This window comes from Myxine glutinosa, chromosome 12 (genome assembly GCF_964187855.1).
Source record: "Myxine glutinosa chromosome 12, kmMyxGlut1.1, whole genome shotgun sequence".
Taxonomy (NCBI): Eukaryota; Metazoa; Chordata; class Myxini; order Myxiniformes; family Myxinidae; genus Myxine; species Myxine glutinosa.
Window position 1 is genome coordinate 81,851,339 of NC_136272.1, and position 23,105 is coordinate 81,874,443.

A 23,105-nucleotide genomic window follows, 5' to 3' on the forward strand; every position below is an offset into this window, starting at 1 on the left:
GCTCTAGTTATAATCTCACAGGAGTGTAAGTTGTATTGTTCACATTGAAGAATTTTTTGAAAGAATGTACAACATAGGTGCAGTAGTAAAATGGCCACTTTGACTAATGCCATAAATACAATGTTAGGGAGGTCGAATCATTTATCGGTACATATCAATATGAATTCCCGAATGATGAGAGGGTATGCTTTGCGAAGCTGTGTCTACACCTCTAACATTGCATTAATCTTTCTCAGCTTCTGCTCCTGACTTTGGAAAAAGTCCTTTGAAGCGGGAGACACCCGCAGCAAGAGGGGGTGAGGCTCGGATCTCGTGTGAGCCTAAAGCCTGGCCCAAGCCTAATTTTACATGGACAAAGGATGGATTGAAGCTGGATGCTGGTAACAGGTGAGGAAATTCTGCATGAACAGTTGTTACTATTTGAAGAGCTTTGTACTCGAGTTGTAGCTGTCAAAAAGGGTAAAGTGACATAATATTAGAGCATTAAAAATAATGGATGTAATCGACAGAGCATTGGCATGCTAGCCACTGTGAGAAGCCTCCTTGGCAGGTAGCAAGCCTTCCCATGGCAGGTAGCAGGCATACTTCGATCAACATCCTGGTGATTCCATCCATTGTTCTACATGTCCACATACGCATCAGCATCAGCTCATACTTCTTCATTCCATTTTTTTTTCACTTATTCCATGTGAATAAAGTAGTTCAGAAGTTATCTGGGAAAAGGTTGAGAAGCTAACAAGACAATGCCTCTGAAAGATTGTGTCATTCAAATATGATTTTCATTTTTTTGGGATGGGGATGAGGGCAAACTGATTAACATGGGTTATTTTAGATTTGTTCATGAACATCAATTTTATTGATTTGTAAAACAATATTTGCTGAAAAAGTTTCCATATGACGTTGGCTTTTTTTTTTTTTAACAACAACCAAGGCTTACTTCGGAGCTTGCACAGACAAATTATATGAAGGACAATGACATAAGGAGACGTGGTGTACATCTTGCGAAATTCAAGGCCATGAAGAGATTATTGGAAAGATCAATACTTCAGATTTGATTTGAACTTGAGATATCATCATCACGAGCTCTTTGCTCAGATGGAACCGTCAAACAGGCCAAAATTATCCTCAAGCCAACTATATTTTGATATGTCCAAAAGTGGAACTGATGCCATTCCGTTTTTTTTTTTTGGGGCAGTGACTGCAGCAGTAAATTGGGCATTTTGGCAGCCATACTCCACCAATGGGTTGCTTTGTTCCCATAAGCCTGTTAACCGCCCCCAAGCAATGGACCTATATTTTCAGCTTTCAAATACAGTTACCACTCTTGTTTGGCCTTTTTATGTGAACCAACTGCTCATTATGCTTGGAACCCAGGTTCATACTGCGCATGCTCCAACCCTAGGTTCATATCCCGAATACTATGTTGCATCTAAGCCTGGGTTTGAATTTTAGCCCAGCTATAAACTGTCATCCCGGTGTTTCACCGGCAGTGCAATTCATCAATGTGTGTGCCGTCCCTCTGATGATGACAAACTGGGCGTTCCGTCTGCATGTGTTAGCTGGTGGTTGTTAGAGATCCGACGCAGACAGTGGGCGAGCTGTCACCAGCACCATGGCCATATCCCAAATTCCTGAATTAACTACTGCTGGGAGACAGATGGCAAACCACCCAGCATGATCGCAGGCCAATAAACCGCTTCGGCAGATCCAACACTGTAACAACAACAACAACAGGCATTTTAAGGCCATTTTCCTTGCGAAAGCGGGGGTTAGCCTTGCGGGCCCCATGGCAATCTTCTCCATTTTGCTCTATTTTCTACATCTCCCCTTGCTAACCTCCTTAGCCCACATTTCCTGTTCACCACCTTTAGCCAGGTCTTTCTCGGTCTTCCCTGTCCGAAACTTCCTTCGACATTCATTTCCATCACTCTTCTCAACCAGTCACTTTCATCCTTCCTCAACACATGAACAAACCATCTCAACCTGTTCCTCTTCACAGCATCAATCACAGGCTCTATTCCCATCATCTTTCACAATTCATCATTTGTCTTCCTCTCTCTCAACGATACTCCACACATCCACCGAACCATTCGCATTTCCACCCTTTTCAGACTTCGTTGCTGCTCTACATTCATTACCCATGTCTCACTCCCATAAATCATAACACTTCTCACACATGCAGCATACACCTTTCCCTTCAGCTTCAACGACACTCCCCTCCTCATCAGCACGCCACTCACTTCCCGAAACTTCTTCCATGCACATCTCACTCCAGCAACCGTTGCCGAGTCTAATCCACCTCCTCCATTCAGCATGTGTCCTAGGTAGCAAAATGTTTTCACACCTTCCAGCTTCACGCCGTCTCCAAGATCCAACTCAACATTTCTTCCATCTGCAGCTCCCTCTGTGCACACCTTACACTTGAATGTAGCTGCCACACTGGTTAATGACCCTCTCAGACCACTACATTTTTGATGAACCCACTCAGCGCACATTGTACATTGAATGGAGTTCACTCTGACACCCTTCCTGCACACAGCACATGGCCACTTCCCAGTTCTTTCCACCTCACCACATGCTTTACCACTTGCCATCACCTTCGTCTTTCCTTTATTCACCTTCAGACCTTTTGTCTCCATACATTCCTTCCACTTGTAATCTTCTCCTTCAGTCCATCCATACTCTCCGCAATCAACACCAGATCATCTGCATACAACAACTCCCACGGTAAACCCTCCTTTACATTCCGAGCCAGCACATCCATCACAGCTACAAATAGTAGTGGACTTAGTACTGACCCCTGATGCACTCCCATCTTCACCTCAAACTCACCACTGTTCCTGTCCTTTGTCCTTGCAGCTGTGCGCTCTCTCGTACATTGCCATCACTACTCTGATCAACCATTCCTCCACTCCTAACTTCCTCAATGTCCATGTCACTACTTCACGTGGAACCCTGTCGAATGCTTTCTCCAGTTCAACAAACCCAAGAAACAACTTCTTCCTGTTCTCCATGTACTTCTCCTGCAACTGCCTTACAATATAAAGCGCGTCTGTCGTTCCTCTTCCTGGCATAAATCCAAACTGCATTTCGTCCATCTTCACTTTCTTCCTTATCCTCTTCTCCAACACCCTTTCCAATAACTTCAGTCCATGCAAAAATAACTTTATCGCTCTATACGAGCCACAGTCCAGAGAGTCACCTTTCCCCTTGTATAGAGGTTGATGAGGGCACTCTGTTACCAATCCACTGGAATGCGGCCTTCTTTCAACACCAGATTTATAGATCTCTGTCATTCTCTTCACACCCCAACTTCCCGCTGCCTTCAACATATCTCCCACAACTCCCGTCGGCCCTCCTGCTTTTCTACTCTTCATTGCTTTTATCGCCTCCTCAACTTCCTCCTCAGTTATCTTCTCTGCCGGTCCTAAAACTGGGTTACTCTCTATGTTGCTATCCCATTCATTCTCTGCATTCAACAGCATTTACATATATCTTTTCCATCTTCCTTTAATTCCATCTGGGTCCACAACGATTTGTCCCACTTCACCCTTCAAGCAACTCATCCCCCATCACATCGCACCTCTGTATACAGATCACAACATGTTACAGATCCAACACTGTAACACAGAGTATAATACATTGGATTGGATTCGATGCATTGTCTGCCATTGTTCTTCCAAATTCACATTACATGACACTGATGTCTAATATTTTATTTGGCCCGTATGAGTCATCAATCATCGTAAGAAAGTATAAACCTCCGAGACCTCCATTTTTGTTACACCGGTATAAAATCGCCTTTTTTCCAGACTGCAACATACTATTAATGTCCCAAACCATTATTATTATTATTATTATTATTATCCACATAGGTACCATCAGAAACCGATGATGCATGCAAATAATTTTATGGAAACTTCCCCTAAATTTTGATTTTCTCCTCCCTTTCCACAAAATGAACATCTTCATGCACATCCCTCTAAATGAACATTTAAATGTATATTTTGTTTCGCACATTGTTGTTTTTTTCTCCACTAAAAGCACATTTTATTTCTGATTTCCATCTAGTAAATAGCTCATAATGGTTGTATCTCAGGCTCAAATCACTAAAGGTACAAGCGTCTGTGGAACCTGTAATGTATGGAATTCCAAAAAATATGAAGAAAACAGCCTTTTTGATCCATCATTCGTTTGCTCCAACTTCAGGTTTATAGGGGAGTTAGGGGGAAGGGGGTTGACCTTGAGATAAAAAAAACCATACATATATAACCAGCATGATAGATGCAAAGTGGTAGCTAATTGAAACGTCTCCATCCATATAATTGCAGGGCCTGCCAGGATAGCTAAGACTCTAGAGGTATGCACATCTGTGCCCTTGAGCTTTCTCACCTACAGGGTGAAACATAAGTCCTATCCACATATTTGTGCATTACTGTTATTACTCCTGGGGCTTATGACTCATCATGTAGGTTGGAATCTCGACACAGCCCATAAACTGTGACCCGAGTGTGCATTGATGTGTGTGTCATGTATTGGAAGGATGTTCAGCCGGAAGATCCATCTGGCCAGCATTAGTCGTTGGTGGGCGTTAATGATCTCACATGTCTTTTCCTCGGAGTAGGAGAGTTATCTGCGGGACCCTGATCAAATTCCAAATTCCAGGACATACCCTCTCACCAGCCTACACTTGGCAAGTAACACGAGTTGAGGGAGGCCTTTTCATGCATTTGACTCAGAGCTAGCTGACGATGATCATGATGATGATCAATAAATGCTATTAAAAAAATATATTGAAAATCGGTTTGTTTGTTTTTCCTGAAAATTTTCCAAAGTACAGTGTGGTATAAAAGTCTCAGGCCTTGTTTCATGCTTTTTATCTGCTTTGTCATGACATAATTTATTTGCCCTTTATGTTCAAATCATTTTATTATCCATTGTTTTGGAGTATTATTTTGATTTATTTTTTAAGTTTTTGTAACATGTTTGCAAATCTTAAAACGTATCGTCGACATTTCGGGATGACAGCATCGCTCAGTTGTTACCTGCTAGCCTCGAGGTATTGTTTCTCGGCTATATTTCTGACACAATGGGATCCGATTACCTCGGCTTGCATTGAATTGTGCAACGCTATCCTTACAGAGACATGTCAAGCTGGCTGTCCTGTCCGGTGTGTGGGTGTTAATAATCCCAATAAATTACGTACAAGAGAACCCTTTTTTACTGGTAACCTGGTCAAATTTTCATTTCCACGTATATGTTTTATCTTGCATTGAACACCTTATCGCCCCACACCTTCTCCATCCTCTTTACAGAAGCTGTGGACCAAATTAAAAATAGCTGTGGACCAAATTAAAAAGACCTGTGGTCCAAATTAAAAAGAGTTGTGGTCCAAATTTACAAATACAACGTGTTGTTATGCCAGCCTCGATTCGTTAAACCACTGGGTCGATGCTTGCATAGCGCTTTTAGTAATGGGGTATCGCTGTGTAACCTTTGACCTTGAGCAGTTATCTTTCCATAAGGCGCAACAAACCTGAGATCATGCTCTTAAATGAGCAGGTAAGTTAGGTATACTCGGAAGTCAATGCGTCGCATGCTGGCTTGGACCACCGGCTAGGTGTGAAATTCTGATTACCCATGCCCTCTGTGCGTTACAATGAATCTTTTGGAGGAGAAAGCCTGCAAATTGGGACAGGTGCTAATACTGTGCCACACGTACTGGCCAGGCTTAGGCAATGTTGCGTGAAAGGGGCTGAGCTGGTGAGATGTTACCTGGGGTCGGCAGCGGCAAAACGTGATCAAACCATTGAGTGGCAGCTGCCGTGCTAAACCAAAATGTGAGCGTGTACAGTACACTGCTGTCGGTCAAAGGGTCGTGGAATGGCAGAACAAATGGAGCATGCGTGAACTTCAGAGTTAATCAGTACCGATGGATCATACGGTCATTTTGCCTTCCTTGTGTGCACGCAATAAGCAGTGCATTTCCTCAACATTTTAAAAGGTGAAATCCTGCTCTGTTGACTTGCCTATATGTGAATATGTCCACGGTCTGCAGGAAAGTACCAGCAAAACACTATGCAATGTTATTTTTGTATTTTTGATCTTCTACAAATACTGACGTCTTAATAAAATAGTAAAAACAAGAAAGACATCACGCAGAGCACGATACTTGCGAAATCCCTAAAACAAATATGACCTTAAAAATAATTTGTGGTTTAATTCAATGACAAAATATACAAATCCTCTTCAAGTTTCAAGTCGATCGGATGAAAATTTAAGATTTTAGAAATCTGGCTTATGTTGACCTTTTTACCTTTATGCCTCAAAATATTTGGTGGTTGAATTAAATGACCGTATATGCAACTCATGTTCAAATTTCAAGTCAATCGGATGAAAATTGAGGATTTTAGAAATTACACCTAAGTTGTTGACATTTGTCCTTTGTTGACCTTTTGGTCGATGTTGGCCTCAAAAATAGTTGGTGATTGAATTCAATGACCAAGTATGCAAATCCTCTTCAGATTTCAAGCCAATTGGATGAAAATCGACGATTTTAGAAATTCGGCCTATATTGACCTTTTGACTTTTAGACCTCAAAAATAATTGGTGGTTGAATTCAGTGACCTGCATATGCAAATCATGTTCAAATTTCAAGTCAGTTGGATGAAAATTGACAATTTTTGAAAATTTAGAAAAATGGCTATAGTGGGAGTGGGAGCGGGAGCTCTTCTTGTTGTCACACCGCAGGGTGTTGAATGTCAGGCTTTGCAGCACGAACGTTGCGAATGCGGCACGAACGTCAGGTTTGTGCCACGAACCTCGGGTTTGCGGCATGAACGTCAGGTTTGCGGCACGAGCAGCAGGTTTGCGTCACGAGCGTCGGTTTTGCGCCATGAGTGTCAGGTTTGCGGCACGAGTATCTGGTTTGCAGCACTAGTGTCAGGTTTGCGGCACGAGCGGAGGGTTTGCAGCACGAATGTCAGGTTTGCGCCACGAGCCTTGTGTTTGTAGCATGAACGTCAGGTTTGTGGCACGAGCAGCAGGTTTGCGTCACAAGCGTCGGTTTTGCAGCATGAACGTCAGGTTTGTGGCACAAGCATCGGTTTTGCGGCATGAGTGTCATGTTAGCGGCACAAGTGTCGGGTTTCACAGCACGAGTGTGTGTGCTGGCACAAAGGCTGGAGCCTGGTTCTGTGGGGAAACCACGTGGCTTCATCAATTGAAAAATAAAGGCAGATGCCTGCTACTAACTTGATATTTGCTTTACTGGTGAGGTACCCGTGCTATGCACTGGTGGGAGGCCAGAAGCAAACAGACAATGCAGAAACAGCGAATGCGAAAGCATGAAACCAATAAATTCCACATTCCTGTAGCACCTTCAGTCACACGTCAGACATGGACAGCAAGTTCGTGAAGAACTTACATGAAAAACGTACCCGTTGGCAAACAAACGGGTACGTTTGTTCCATACCCAGTCAATGGCGAATCTGCGTATGGCGATCCGCAAATTCACGTTTAGAAAGGATAATTTAGAGGGTGAAGGACTGAGGCAGGCCGCCGAGTTGTTTTTGATTTTTGATTGTTAGTCTTGTTGAGTTTTTTTGTATAAGATGTAAACTAAGCATTGGAACGCATCCCCATGTAATTAAACTAATTATTATGGGGAAAAATTCCCCGCTATCCATCGTTTTGTTATAAGTCCAACTTTTCTGGAACGTATCTTGGACATATAGAGAGGCCCTTTTGTATGTCTATTATGTACCATTATAAAGTGAGTACAGTGCATCTATCAATTACGTACTATTGGAATGTGAGTATGTCCATCAATTACGTACTAATCCAAGGTGAATACTACGTCCATTAAATACGTACAAATTAAATGTGATTACTTCATCTATTAAGTGTTCCATTGGTACGTGATCATGTCTATTAATTACATACCATTGAAATATGAGTGCATCTATTAATTACATACTGTTTGAACATTATTTGGACTGTGAGTACGTCTATTAATTACATATAATTATTGGACCGTTTGTACGCTTTAGGTTTTTGCACTGTTTCGACCTCTTCGACCCCATTTTGACCCTTTAGACCTCTTTCAGACCTTTCGACCTGTTAAACCCCCTTCCTACCCTTGAGAACCTTTTCTGACCTTTAGACCTAAAGACCTTCACACATTTTAATACCCTTTGGATACTTTAGACCCCATTAACCTTTTAAGACTTTTGATGACCTTTTAAGACCTTTAAACCTTTTCAGATCTTTGCACTTTCAACCATTTAGACCTTTCGTTTGCAATCAATGACCTATCATTTCGTAACCCCTACCACGTTTTTGCTACACAAAATACACCACACAAAAAAGTCCTGGCAAGGGTCTTTCTAGTTATTCTTTGTGCTCTAGCTCTCTCGAGCATTGTCAGTGTATTTCCAAATGGAGAAGCATACGAGGGCTATGTTGAATGGCAAAGGTTTGGCAACAGAGAGTGCGCCGCACAAAGAATGAGCCAGACATTGCTTCAGTGAGCACATTGTCCTCCGGAAGGGATTTAAGCCGGTTGTCCCATCTTTCATTTGCTTGTGTACATCAAAGATTCCACAGTACCTTTTTAAAGAAAGTAGGCCATGGTTGTTCGATATGACAATGAAATGATAAATTTATGTCCTACATTACCGAGGTGTTGTCATCGGATGAATAACCTGCCGGTCCCCAGAAGCAAGGCCAGGTGCTATACAGTTCTCACCTGATAACTGCAATTCGCAGGGGGCAGTTGGCAGATCAAAAATGGCCTCTAAAGGTGGTTATTATATTTATATAGTTGAACACCTCAAAGCGTGATTTTGTTTTAACACTGGAGGAGCAGAAGTTCACACAGCAACTACACTGAAATAGCGAGCAGGGTCAATGAGTATTTGATAAAACCATGCATCTTTAGATACTCGTGCCAAATGATGACGTCTTCAGAAATAGAAGTATTTGGCAACACTCAGTTAATATTTGCTGTTGATACAAAAACAGGAAGAAAATGCACTTAGCAAGGTTATAAAAAAACAAGGCGACCAAGAAAGCAGCAGAAATGGCCTGCAAAATAAGCCTCCACTCTAAAGAAGAGTTGTTGGAGTTGTTTGGTGCTCTGCCTGAGGGAAAGTTCTGTGCTGCAAAAGGAGTCTCAAGCTTAGGGTAAATAAATGTATAAAATCTTCAGGAATGCCTCACAGTCAGTTTCCTTATGTAATTTTGCTGGCTTTTTTGGGGGGAATAGGAAAACTATACATTTTCTGAAAGCGTATGGGTCACTGAGTGCGAACATCGATGTTGGCATTTTAAAAAATTACTCAATGGCGGCCATATTGCAATTCAAAATGGCCACCAGGTTTCAAATACTTTTCAACATAATTCAGGCATTTTTTACTCTATGAAGCCCATTTTTGTGTTAAAAAATAGCATTTATTATGGGTAGTAGCTCATTTTGCATAGTTCCAGTGCAGAGTGCCGCCATTTTGTTATTCAAGATGGCTGCCATTACAAACCAAATAATTAAGATCTTATTAATCGGCAAGGACTTTTTTGTAATAGACTAAGTTTTAATGGCTATATTAGATCAAATGAGTTCATACAGTCACAAGGATAAAACCACATTGGAATGTAGTTTTTAAAATCCCTCTATGGCCGCCATATTGGAATTCAAAATGGCCATCATGTTTCAACTATTTTTCAATATAACTTGGGCATTTTTCATGCGATGAAGCCCATTTTTTTTGGCAAAACGTAGCATTTGTTACGCATGGCAGTTCATTTTGCATGATTGAAGTGCAGTCAGAGTGCCGCCATTTTGAATTTCAAAATGGCCACCATTTCGGAGCCATTTACCACTCAGGCTTTTGGTTGAACACATGTTCTTAATGGTTAGTTTATCAGGCACAAATTACATAAGGGAGTTGACTTCAGTGTTCAATATCTCTAAAATGGATTACCAACAACTTGAGTTCAAAACCAACAAATAACACATTCTTAATTCTAATGCTACTTTCAAGTCGTCATGAATGCTCTTAAGCACTCACCATCACCACCGCTAACTCTTTGTGGTTCAGAATGTCAACTGAATCCAAGGCCAGTTAAGTGCAACAGTACTGTGCATGAGCTATTGCCCACACATTCCACTGGGAGGATGGGTGACTACATTTCGCCATCACTGTCCTCATCTGTTAGTAGCTAAGTGAAGTAATCGTCATCGTTTTCGCACTGATCTGGATCACAAAGACAGAGATCTGTACATGGCAAGTTCTCTGATCTGCATGAACACAGCCTTGAAGAACAATTCGTCGTGCATCTACATCGTACCATTTCGATGATGGCTTTTGGTGCTGGGAGTTCATATGTTGTTAGTGGTCTCAGTTGATCATTGGCATCATTGTAAGACCCATTCTAAAGTGGATCCAGGAATTATTGGTGGAAAACATCAGCTTGACCCCATACTCTAGCTTGGATGCGAACTCTTAAGATGTGTTGCTTCAAGGGACCAATTGTAGGTGGTAGCTTTGTACTCTCAGCCATGTGTTTGCAGAAGAGGTGCCATCGCAATTCAGGTATACTCTGGATATGAATTCCTTTAGGACAATACACTGAGCAGACAAAAGCAGCCAGCACAGAAACGAGGTCTTCAGTGACGTCACTGTTTTCCCTTAGCATCTGGAGTGCTTTAATTGCATCACTTTCAGCTTTTAGGAAGACTTTAAACCACGTTGTCTTGCCTACTCCTGAAAACCTTTCGGTGTTATCAGCACCTATGAATGCGTGAAAAGCGGGTAAGGCCTTGGCCTTTTCTTCACCTAGAGCAACCCAAATTGGGCGTATGTCTACAACACCCGATGTCATTGACATCGGGTGTTGTAGGGGAGGAGAGGGGGGGGGGGGGGGAAGGGGAGAAGAGGGGGGGGGGGGGGAAGGGGAGAAGAGGGGGGGTTCACCAAGGAACCAAACTATTCACCAAGGAATTTCAAGCACCAGCCTAATTTCTGAGTTTGCACATTTGTTCACAGATGTACCTGGTCGTACTGACTTGGTATATCATGATATTAAGGTGTGGGAAGCGACTCCTGTGAAACAACACCCCTGTCGGATGAACCCTGTGAAGGTTGATTATCTTCAGAAGGAGGTTCAGTATATGTTGGAGAATGACATCATCGAACCAAGCTGCAGTGAATGGAGCCCGGTCTGGTCACCTGGTCTGTTGGTTCTGTTGTGGAAAACCAATCAGGTCCACACAACTTTAGTCCAACTGGTGGTTTAATTCCATTTAGATCATAACATCATCCTGTAATGCAGGAAATACAATAAGTATACGATGTGACATCACATGGGACCATTCATAACATTCAATGCAAGCAAGCTGGATATTCTATGCTGGCGTACCGTTAGCGAGTCTACCAGATGTAACGTGTCACAGGAGAAGTCTCGGAGCACCGTCCGCAGCAGCGGGTCTTATAGTCACGCCCCTAGCGGTGTCAACGAGCAGCGAGCATCACCCCCGGGTTCAGTACGAATACGATTTCACTACATTCTCCCCCCCGTCAGAATTATACGGCGGTGCGGCTAGAAGCGAGCGAGCGTCAGCACGAACAGGGTACGGAACGTCAGTCGACCCAACCGTATCGGGCCGGGCGGCGAATTTCTCTGCCAGCACGCGTCCGAAATTCCCCGGGTACGGCATCACGCGTCCCTGTGTCCCCGGCGTCGGAGGCGCCATCAGGGTCGGGTGACGAAGGGGGTAAAGCCAAGTCGTCAGGCCCAGGTAGACCCGGCGTGGGGAGAGTCGGTCGACTTTCGGCGATGGGAGCGTCGGGAGAGGCCATAGTCTCATAGATGGGTTCGGTCGGTCCGTCCGATTCCCTACTCAGGTCGGCGACCCCGCAATGGGCAAGGTGACGGACGGAGACAGTAGTCTCACGGCCATCAGTCGTCATCACACGAGCATGCTCAGGATTAGCCTGGAGAATCTGCACTTTGTCCACTAGGGGGTCGTACTTGCTCGCGCGAACCGCCCGTTTAAGGTAGGCCGGCCCGGGCCCAGCGAGCCAACTGGGCAAAGACCGTATACACCCCGTGCTCCTGGGGTGGTGGAAAAGTCACTCGTGGGGAGTTTGGTTGGTTGCCGTACACAGGAGAGCCCTGATCGAGTTCAACGCCGCAGGTAGCGACCAAGCCCATTTATCGAGGCCCCGGCCGAGGGTCCGGAGGTTGAGCATGACGGCCCTCCAGATAATCCCGTTGAAGCGTTCGATCTGCCCATTAGCCTGGGGTCTGTACGGCGTGGTGTAACTAGAAGCAATGTTATTTTGGAGCAGATAGCCGCGCACCTCCTGAGACAAGAAGACCGCACCCCGGTCGGTATGGACATAGGCCGGGTACCCGAACATTGAGAACAAGTTCTGTAAGCATCGCATCACCGTGGCAGCAGTCATGTCCGCGCACGTATAAGCAAATGGGAATCGCGAGTACTCATCGGCGATAGTGAGCAGATAGCGAGAGCCGCTCGACACCGGCAATGGGCCCTTGAAATCCATCGCCAAGCGTTCCCACGGTCGCGTAGCCTTAACCAGAGTCCCCATGGGAGGGTTATAGAAACGCGGTTTGATTTCCGCGCAGATAGCGCAGTCGCGACAGATACGGCGGATATCGTCAATCGAGTATGGGAAATTGCCACACCGCACAAAATGAGCGAAACGCGTTACGCCGGGATGGCCCGCAGTGGCATGCAGCACCCGTAGGCCCTCCAAAGAGGTGATACCCACGCATGTAGCCGGTCGTGATAAGGCATCGGCGGCCCGGTTATCCTTCTCCGGGCGATATTTGATTGTGTAACAGAAGTCGGCGAGTTCGATACGCCAGCGAGTGATTTTCTCATTCTTAATGCGCTGGGCGTGTAAGGTGTCGTACATGAACGCAACGCTTTGCTGGTCCGTGATGATTTGGAAGCACCGCCCGAGTAAGTACGGGCACCATCGCCGAATAGACTCGACGATCGCATACGCTTCCTTTTCGACGGACGAGTGTCTCCGCTCAGCGGTGGTAAGAGTCCGTGAAAAGAAAGCCACGGGACGCCCCCCTTGGGAGAGGGTCGCCGCGATGGCCTGATCCGAGGCATCACTTTCGAGGACGAAAGAGCCGCTCTCGTCGATTGTCGCCACGGCGGCTCGGGCGATGTCGGCCTTAAGGCCTTCAAAGGCCGCCAATGCGGCCGGACTCAGTGGGAAGGTGTCGCAGGCCACGAGGGGGCGAAGTTTCGCGGAGAAACTTTGCACCCATTTGGAGTAATGGGCGAATAGCCCGAGGGCGCGCTTCAGGGACGCCCGATCACAGGGAGGGGCCATGTCGAGCAAAGGTCGCAGACGCTCCTTATCCGGAGCGACAGAGCCATGGGTCACGGTGTACCCCAGAAGATCTATCGTGCGTAGGGAGTATTGGCACTTATCCTCGTTCATAGTTAAGTGATACCTCTGCGCGACCTCAAGGAAGCACTTCAGATTAGCATCATGGTGCCCTTGGTCATATCCACAAACCGTAAGATTATCGAGGTAGACGAAAACATCGGTTAAGTGCTCCCGCGCAATGAGGTCATCCATGGCCCTCTGGAAACAAGCGACCCCGTTCGTTACCCCAAAAGGCAATCGGGTAAATTGGTACAACCGCTGCCCCGACTCAAATGCGGTATAGATACGATCCGCCCTAAGGATAGGGATCTGGTGGTACGCACTACGGAGATCAAGAGTGCTATAGACCGAATACTGGGACACCTGTTGCACCAGCGCGTCCATCCCCGGAAGGGGGTAGGCATCCAGCTGTGTAAAGCGGTTAATCGTTTGGGAATAGTCGATTACCATGCGTCTGCGGTGGGCCTCGCTGCGCACCACCAAGACCTGGGCGCGCCACGGCGACCTGCTAGGTTCTATGATGCCGTCTTTCAAGAGCTGAGCCGTTTCGTCCGTAATGAATTGCATGTCTGCGCGAGAGTAGCGCCGTGATTTCACCGCGACAGGGGTGCAGTCGGAGGTTAGATTGGGGAACAGCGAAAGCGGCTGGATGTCCATTTGCGCTAGGGCGCACACCGCAAGCGCGTCATCCGCCCCCACAACAAGCGTGTCAGGCCCACCAAACTCCATTACCAGACGTCCATGCAGCTTACGAAAATCGTGTCCTAACAGAATATCAGCACATAAAGCGGGTAAAACCATAAGGTGTACATCAGGGAAAACCCGTCCCTTTAGCACGAGTTTCAATCGGCATTCCCCCTTCGTGCTGAGTCGAAGCCCCTGGGAAGCCATGAAGATCCGTCTTGTAGACCTCCAGATCCGCCATCCATGCCTGAGCACAAGTCGCTGGTCGGTAAAACTATCCGTAGACCCTGTATCCACCAAGGCCCGAACACAATGGCCTTCGACCATGAGGGGAATAAGGGCTTGAGCCAGGCCAGACGAGGCTGCTGGGAGTGGGACTGAACCCCCCGAAAGGGTCGGACAAGCCTCGCGGGTGGATCCTATGCCAGCAGCAGTTTTGCGGTCATGGCCGGAGTCTGCGTTGTCCATGGGGAATCCATTAATGCCATCAGAGGGCTTTCCCAAGCATTCCGGTGTTTTGCGATTCAAAATCTGACAATTCTGATGGGAAAAGGCCTCCGTAGTATTTGAAAACGCCTTTTGACACTTTTGGCAGGAAAAGGCCTCCGTAGTATTCGAAATCGCCTTTTCCGGGGTGAGGGCCACCGTAAGCTCGTGGACGACACGAGGAGAACGTTCCGCTGGGGCTTGGCGAGGCTTCAAAGCCCCTTGCGTGGCCCGGAGTTTGGTCAAGGACACGTACTTCGTGCCCGATTGAGGATGAGACTGTGGTGGCTGTCCGGTGACGCCCGCCAAGGACGTCTGAGCGCCCAGAGGCCCGCAGAGAGGGGCCCTCCCCTTCGAAGACGGGTAAGGCGCCGGGTTTCGGGCTCGGCTCGCAGGCTCCGCAATGAGCCCATTCAAGGTCGCCGCGACCGCGCGACCGCGACCGCGCGATTCAATGAGCCGCGAGCCGCGTGCCGTTTTCCTGCACACTTTCGCGTAATGTCCCTTTTGCGAGCACAAATGGCATATAGCGTCTCGTGCCAGACACACGGGCCGGGCATGGCGTGGCCCCCCACAGAAAAAGCATGCGGCCCCGCGTAAGGCCTTGGGTCTGGTCGTAACGGCAGCCGTCAGGACTGGGTCTTCCTCCGGAGCATCCCGGAGTTCCGCGAGCAGGTCCGCGTCCTCGGCGGTAGCACTCTCCGGCCGGGCGTGTAGTGTAGTGCCCCGCCAAGAGGCGCGTGCGATCATAGGTGTTCGATTGCATCCGCGCTTCGGTGTATACTTTCCCTTGCTCGAGTGCCGTAGCGAAGGTCAGGTCGGTCTTCTCTAAGAGCTTGAGCCTTAGTTCCTGGGAGGAGACCCCTGCAATGAAGGCATCTAAAAGAAGATCATCCTGAGCCTGCGTGGGAGTCCGTGGCTCCTTGATGCTGTCCAGCAAGAGCTGCCGGAGCTCCTGGGCATAGTGGTCCATCGCCTCGTTGGGTTGCTGACGTCGCGTTAGCAGCAAATATCGTGCATACACCGGGCTTTTTCCCTTTATGTACAGCCGTTTGAGCTCCGCGATCGAGAGGTCATACGTCGCGAATTGAGCGATGGAATTGTACACCTTGTAGTCGATTTTTGAATGAAGCGTTGCTAGCTTCGCGGCAGCCGTTGGCGCGGTCTCAGGCTCGTCGAAATGATTCTCCAATGTTCTGAGCCAGTGCTTCAGTTGCAAGCCACCATCCGGGGCTTGCGGGTCGGCGCAGAATACGGCAACCGCCAGCGTCTTGTTGCCAGCCATGTCGGTAGATATAAATGGAATTAAGTGTTGTGGAAAACCAATCAGGTCCACACAACTTTAGTCCAACTGGTGGTTTAATTCCATTTAGATCATAACATCATCCTGTAATGCAGGAAATACAATAAGTATACGATGTGACATCACATGGGACCATTCATAACATTCAATGCAAGCAAGCTGGATATTCTATGCTGGCGTACCGTTAGCGAGTCTACCAGATGTAACGTGTCACAGGAGAAGTCTCGGAGCACCGTCCGCATCAGCGGGTCTTATAGTCACGCCCCTAGCGGTGTCAACGAGCAGCGAGCATCACCCCCGGGTTCAGTACGAATACGATTTCACTACAGGTTCCAAAACCCGATGGCAGTTTTCGCTGTTCTGCGGATTTAAAACGGGTTAATCTGACCAAGACAGACTCATATCCCATCCCGAGGATTGATGACTGTATTGATAGAATAGGCCCAGCTAAATTTGTAACTAAGTTTGACTTGCTGAAAGGGTATTGGCAGATTCCACTTACTGATAGAGCCAAGGAAATCTCGGCTTTAGTCACGCCAAATGGGTTGTATCAGTACAAGGTCCTTCCGTTTGGATTGAAAAACGGGCCTGCTACATTTCATCGGCTGATTAATAAGTTTATTGCGGACCTTGAGGGGGTAGAGGCTTATCTGGATGATGTCATCATCCACACCATGACCATGGAAGATCATATTAAACAAATCCATGCATTTTTCAAGAAACTGACCGAGGCAGGGTTGACCATCAACTTATCTAAGAGTGAGTTTGTAAAAGCACAGGTGGTGTTCCCAGGACATGTAGTAGGCCAGCGTCAGGTTCATCCAGTGAAAGCCAAGATAGAAGCCATTGATCGCTTCCAAGTTCCAAAAGGGAAGAAGGAGCTCATGAGATTCTTGGGTATGGCGGGTTGGTACCGGCGGTTCTGCAGGAATTTTTCTGACGTGGTAGCCCCTTTAACGAATTTGCTGAGGAAAGAGACCAAGTTTGTTTGGGATTACAAATGCCAAGCTGCCGTTGCCCATGTCAAAGCGATATTAATGAGCTCTCCTGTCCTAGCAGCGCCGGATTTTCAAAAACCTTTCAAGTTTGCCATTGATGCAAGTGATGTGGTGGCTGGGGCAGTTCTTTTACAGGAAGGTGATGATGGCGTAGATCACCCGGTGTGCTACTACTCCAGAAAGTTTAACAAACATCAGGAAAATTATGCCACTGTGGAAAAAGAGACCCTTGCTCATAAACATAATCGTCGTCATAAACTGGTGGAGAAAAAATAATAATGATGACGTCATCGGTCACGTGGTTCGGCCGCCATCTTGGAAAACCCGAAAAACTCTGCACCTCTATTTATCTCCGAAAGCGCTGAATAGAAAAAAATTGAGACATGGCTCATTGTAAAGAACTCTCCATGGGGAATAAAATATGTTAATGATGATGTCATAGGTGCCTCCGTTATGACGTCATAATTCGATAAGTACAAAACTTCATCCGATCAAGATGAAATTTCTTGAGCATAATCTAGGAATAAATTAGTTTAGAAAAAAAATAATGATGACGTCATTGGTCACGTGGTTTCGGCCGCCATATTTGTTTTATCACAAAAGCCTTAAAAACCACTGAAAATACATCCTGGCGAGGGTTTACAATTTCTGATTGCTCTTTTTCTTTGTTTTGTATCAATTGCTTGGTGTGGTTCTACCATTGGTCATTGGGACACACACATAATAGCACATCTTTCTGCCGTGGCTCCTTTCAAGGCTCGGAGGTATACCGTGGCCGGGGTTTAGGGAGGGAGTACGTAACAGATTGGCATACCAATGTACCTCAATCCAAAGGCTGGAGCACATGGTCAATCAAAACGCATGCATCCTGACCTCGAAGGGCCAGAATGCATGTTCATAGAATTGGACCCCTCCTCCATAGGAGTGAGTCCCCACGACGTCAACACCATTCCGTCCCGACGAGGGCTTATTTTTCCCTCATCAGGACAACATACTGCAAATTGTTTATTTGTGACCAATCTAAGCCGTTAATATGCACAGGTTGAACCCCCTAACTTGACTAGGAAGCAAGGCACAGATTGAGTCTCACCCCATCAATTGCTGCACAACCTGTTAGCAACAAGTGTAGCCTGCCACGATGACACATTGTCTCTGCCCTGCTCATCAACAATTAGGAGGTTTGCAGTCAGGAACATGAAATTTAACGAAAGAAGGACACTAACCCGATGACATGACGCTATATATAAAAGTGAGCAAGTGTCAGAATTATCATCTAACTGCAAGATTGTCAGTAAAACCCAGCTGTATCATTTTGCGGATAGTTAATCAGCCTACAATTCTTGGTTTAGTCTACACTAATTGTAATCTACAACTTGGTTGTCTCTTCATGCTCTTTGGGCATCTGGGATGGAAAAGGTAGCGGTGCACATTAAATATTCTTGTCACTGAATAGGATAAACAAAGAGGAAATGAACTTTTGCATCCTATATGAAGTTCTTCACCCTGTCATCAGCTCAGAGGATTACCATTTCCACTTGAGCTGGCTTGTGGGGTCATGGGAAAGGGATTGTGCACTTAATTTGTCTCTGAATTAACATACTGTGAAGATGGCCACATCATGTTCCTTGTATCGTCTCACCTGGGAATTTGTAATAAGGGCAATGTCACATTCCTTCACTACATGGGGCTGCAACTTAAAAAAAATTATTATTTATTTTTAGAGAGGCCCTTCTGTGGAGTGTTTGCCAGGGATATTTGTTCTACCTGGAACAAATAACGTTTGCCATGATTGCCAGATTACCATGGATATTTTTTTGTGTCCTTTTTCTCCTTCCTCATCTCCCCTCACCTCGTGTTTGCATGGTTTTTATTGAATGCTTCATTTTACCTGTATATGGTTAGGTTTATGTTTTTACCTTGCCAGCAGTGGTACAGGATGTCATATTTGCATGACATTCGCATATTAGCACGTCTGGTCTTCACTTGTTTTCTATTTTATTACTTTGTTCTTCTACAAGCATTTATTTTGTAAATTAATAAAATATGGTTTCACAAATATCTAGCATGCAAGACAGTGTCTTCAGAAAGTATTTACACCCTTTGACCTTTTTCACATTTTGTTGTGTTACAGCCTGAATAAAAAATGGTTTAATTGAGATGTTCTGTCACTGATCTACACATAATACCCGATAATGTCAAAGTGGATTTCTTTTTTGAGAAATTTTATCAAATGAAAAATGAAAAGCTGAAATGTCTTCAGTCAATAAGTAGTCAACCCCTTTGCTATGACACTCCGAATGGAGCTCAGGTGCATCCATTTTCCTCGATTATAGTTGAGATGTCTCTACAACTTGATTGAAGTCCAGCTGTGGCTGATTCAATTATTGATTGGACATGATTTAGAAAGAAACACACCTTTCTATAAAATGTCCCACAGTTGAGAGTGCATGTCAGAGCAGACACTCTACCATGAATTCCAAGGAATTGTACATGGAACTCCGAGATAGAATTGCGAGGAGGCATAGATCTGGGGAAGGGTATAAAACAATCTCCAGAGTGTTGAAAGTTCCCAAGAGCACAATGAGCTCCATCATTAGGAAATGGAAATAATATGAAACTACTCAGGCTCTTCCTAGATCTGGCCGTCAGACCAAACTGAGCAACCGAGCAAGAACGACCTTAGCCAGGGAGGTGACCAAGACCCCAATGACCACTCTAACAGAACTATCTTAGTTCCTTGGCTGAGATGGGAAAACTTGCCGGAAGGACAACCGTCTCTGCAGCACTTCACAGATATGGCTTTATGGGATAGTGGCCAGACGGAAGCCATTCGTAAGAAAAGGGCACATGACAGCATGCCTGGAGTTTGCAAAAAGACTTGTGAAAGACTCTAAGAGCATGAGGCAAAATATTCTGTGGTCTGATGAGACAAAAATTGCAAAGCGCTTGAATTTTTTTTTTTTAATCAACAAAATTTTATTATGAGGAGATGGAGAAGATAAATTAATGATATGGTCAAAAGGTTAAATGTAAATGTCATATAAAACCTTCAGTTTTCATCCAATTGACCTGAATTTTTTAAGAATTTGCATATTGGATCACTGAATTGGTTCACTCATAAACGCTAGAAGCAAATTGTTTTGAGGTCAAAATGTCAAAGGTCAACGTCACAGTCATCAATTTCCATATGATTGATTTGAAATTTGAGCAGGATTTTCCTATTGGGTCACTGAAGGCTATTGATTTTGAGGTCAAAAGTTCAAGGTTGCCTAAAATCTTTTTTTGTATTTTTTTTGTATTTCTAGCTGTTTTTGTCATGTTTAGCACGCTGAAGAAGACGTCTGAATACAATGCGGACACAGATTGGCTTTCCATTTTTATATGCTTTATAATTTTCACTACCATGGTGCTATTCCCCTTTTAAACATCTGTGGGGAATTAGAAATGTGCAATATAGGTGAATAATAATTCAAATTTCTGTGAAAGTCAATTTAATAACACAACATTTAAGTACTTATAGTAAATTAGGTAATTCAAAAAGTTTTATTTTTGTTATACATATTGTTACGTTTGTGGGGGGTAGGTAATGAAATACCTTAGTTAAGGTAAGATTGTATATGGTAGTGTGCTCCGACTTTTGCGAAGAAGAAACCTTCCTGTAATTAAGTCAGGCCCGGATGTCACTTAAGGGTATTTTGTCTCCATGCAAGGGGTGGATCTATGCTAATTAGTTGGGATATAAGGGTAGATCCACTGTGTGTAGTCACCTCTGTAGTTTCCCCTTTGTTCATTATGACACTTACAACACCAGCCATGCGATCAGCACCTACATTAAATAACATAATCGCCGACGAATCCCAGACACCACTAACACCACCCAGTCGAATCTTCTGGATGGGCGCCAAGGGTGGTCGTGAGGCCACGCCCCGAAGAACGATTGGGTAAAGAACGATGGGGTGAGCGGGTGGCGCTCGTTGATTGGTGAGAGTGTGACGTCAGAAATAACATTCTAGCGCCAGGAGTAAAAGGGCGAAGCGCCACCATTTCACTCTTTTCTGCGCTGGCTTTCATGACGAGCAGTCACAGTTATACTCTCTCCTCTTCTGCGCTGGCTTTCAAGACGAGCAGTCACAATTATACTCTCTCTTATCCTGGGTTAATGACGAGCAGTCAATTTGCATTCCCTGTCTCTCTTTTGTTCGGGGCTTGGCGGTCACTTTCACGCGTTCTCCCGGTGTGGGGCTTCAAGCGAGCAGACGGATATTTTCAGCTCGTTGGTGCTGGCTTTGTGACGGCTGCGCTTCCTGCTGGGTGAGAAACAATGGAGCTTTATGGAGCATGGAACGGTGGAGGAGAGATTTTTGGCTGCGTCGTGCAGACGGCTGGCTGCGGCGTGAGTTCGCGCCATTGTGCGTTTCCCCGCGCAGAGACTCGGGGACCCGTTTGACTACTGCCAGAGTTTGAGGGCCGCTTGAGGAGACCAGAGCTGAGTACCAGCTAACACTACACACCACATTTTTACTTTCATTTATTTCTCCCTGTGTCTGCATTTGAGTCCTCTAGAGGGTCCCTCGGTTATGAATTTTGTGTCATTTTATTTTATTGTATTGCATTATTTTTATTGAATCCTCATTTGTGCAATTTTAATCCCTTGTGGTCTGTCCTGTTTATTTGCTGTTGGTTCGGAAAACCTGGTCGCGTCTGGCCGTACAGGTAAGGACCTCACTGCCCTCCACTACCCCCTCCCCCCGCACGTGCTAAAGAGATAACACCGCCATAGTTGGGGTATACGCGTCGGAGTTAAAGCTCGGTCAGCCATCCGTCACCCTGCGGTGTTCACTACAGGGTAGACACAAGACAATATGTTATCATGTGCTGGTAACAGCTACCTACCACAAATAAAATATGCAGGAAAGTTTGTTTATTGTTGGACAGTAAAAAATAATAACAAATTATTGAAGTAATTAACACCAGTTACATGAAACATGTAAACATAAACATAAACAACACCAGCCTGGTGTTGGCTTAGCGGTTAGGGTGCTGGCTTGGGATCCTAGGATCCTGAGTTTGAATCCCGGTCGATCGCTAAATTAACACCAGGGGGGTTGACTCAGCCTGTCATCCTTCCGACGTCGGCAAATTGAGTACCAGCTTGCTGGGATGAATGATCCCGGTGTGTACCCCGGTTTAGAATAGGTACACCGTATCCCTGCGCATCGTAAGAGGCGACCAAGGGTTGGTGTCAGGAAGGGCATCCGGCCATAAAAACATTGCCTCAAACAGGGAACCATGATTGTCATGGGGCCCGCAAGGCTAACCCCCGCTCTGGCGGGGAAAATGGCCTTAAAATGATCATTCATTCATTCATTCATACATGAAAGCGGATTACAACAAACCTCAATAAAAGTTGCAAATTAGTAAATACTGGTTGTGAAACAAGTTTTTATCTGATTGTTTCCTTGCTTGAAAGTCTATGATTGGGTTCAGAATGGTGCCAAGGAACAACTTTCAACAGAACAGCATGTGAAGATCCAAACTCTGAGAGAATATGGCACACTATGATTCACACACAAACAAAAGAGAAATGAGAACAAGCAGATACTGCAGCACTATGCAGTTCCGAGTCTAAAAAAGAAATTCCAGTTTGACATTGTAGGGTATTATGTGTAGATGAGTAACAAAAATCTCAATATAATACATTTTTAATTCAGGCCGTAGCACAAGAAAATGTGAAAAAAGTCAAGGGGTGTGAATATTGTCATGTCGCCCAGCGATTAAGACAACTGGGTGACGGAAAGCTGAAATGGTCCTTAATTTCCGAGGCGATCAGCCGAATACTTGGCGCTTATTTTTATGGCGCGCATGGGGCGGAAGGCAGAAAGGTGCTTACCTGAACATAATCTACACGGGTTTATTCCCAAACCACGAACAAACAAACATGACACAACAAATGAAAAATGCCACAATAATGATTTAATAAAAATAAAGCAATGAATGAAATAAATGCTGGTGTAAAACTAATTGAAATTCTTACTTTGAGGATCTTCCACTCAGACACAAAAACAGACAAGGGGAAAGATAATAAAAATAAATGTTCCTTTTTGTGCCGGCACTTGACTGTGGCCTCAAAATGGTGCTCGTGGTGAGGTCTGCAGTACAAGGTGGCCCGAAGCCGCTCGCATGGGCAACGCTCCAACA

General features: G+C 45.3%; 1 protein-coding gene across 1 annotated transcript in view; it reads left to right on the forward strand.

The window, feature by feature from the left end:
* The window catches only part of LOC137415953 (contactin-4-like), a 766,344-nt gene that overhangs the window by 467,793 nt on the left and 275,446 nt on the right, over nucleotides 1-23,105 (forward strand). Inside the window, exon 11 of the mRNA XM_078766054.1 lies at nucleotides 237-387. Within this exon, the coding sequence (XP_078622180.1) occupies nucleotides 237-387 (151 nt within the window). The remainder of the gene's footprint in view (nucleotides 1-236; nucleotides 388-23,105) is intronic.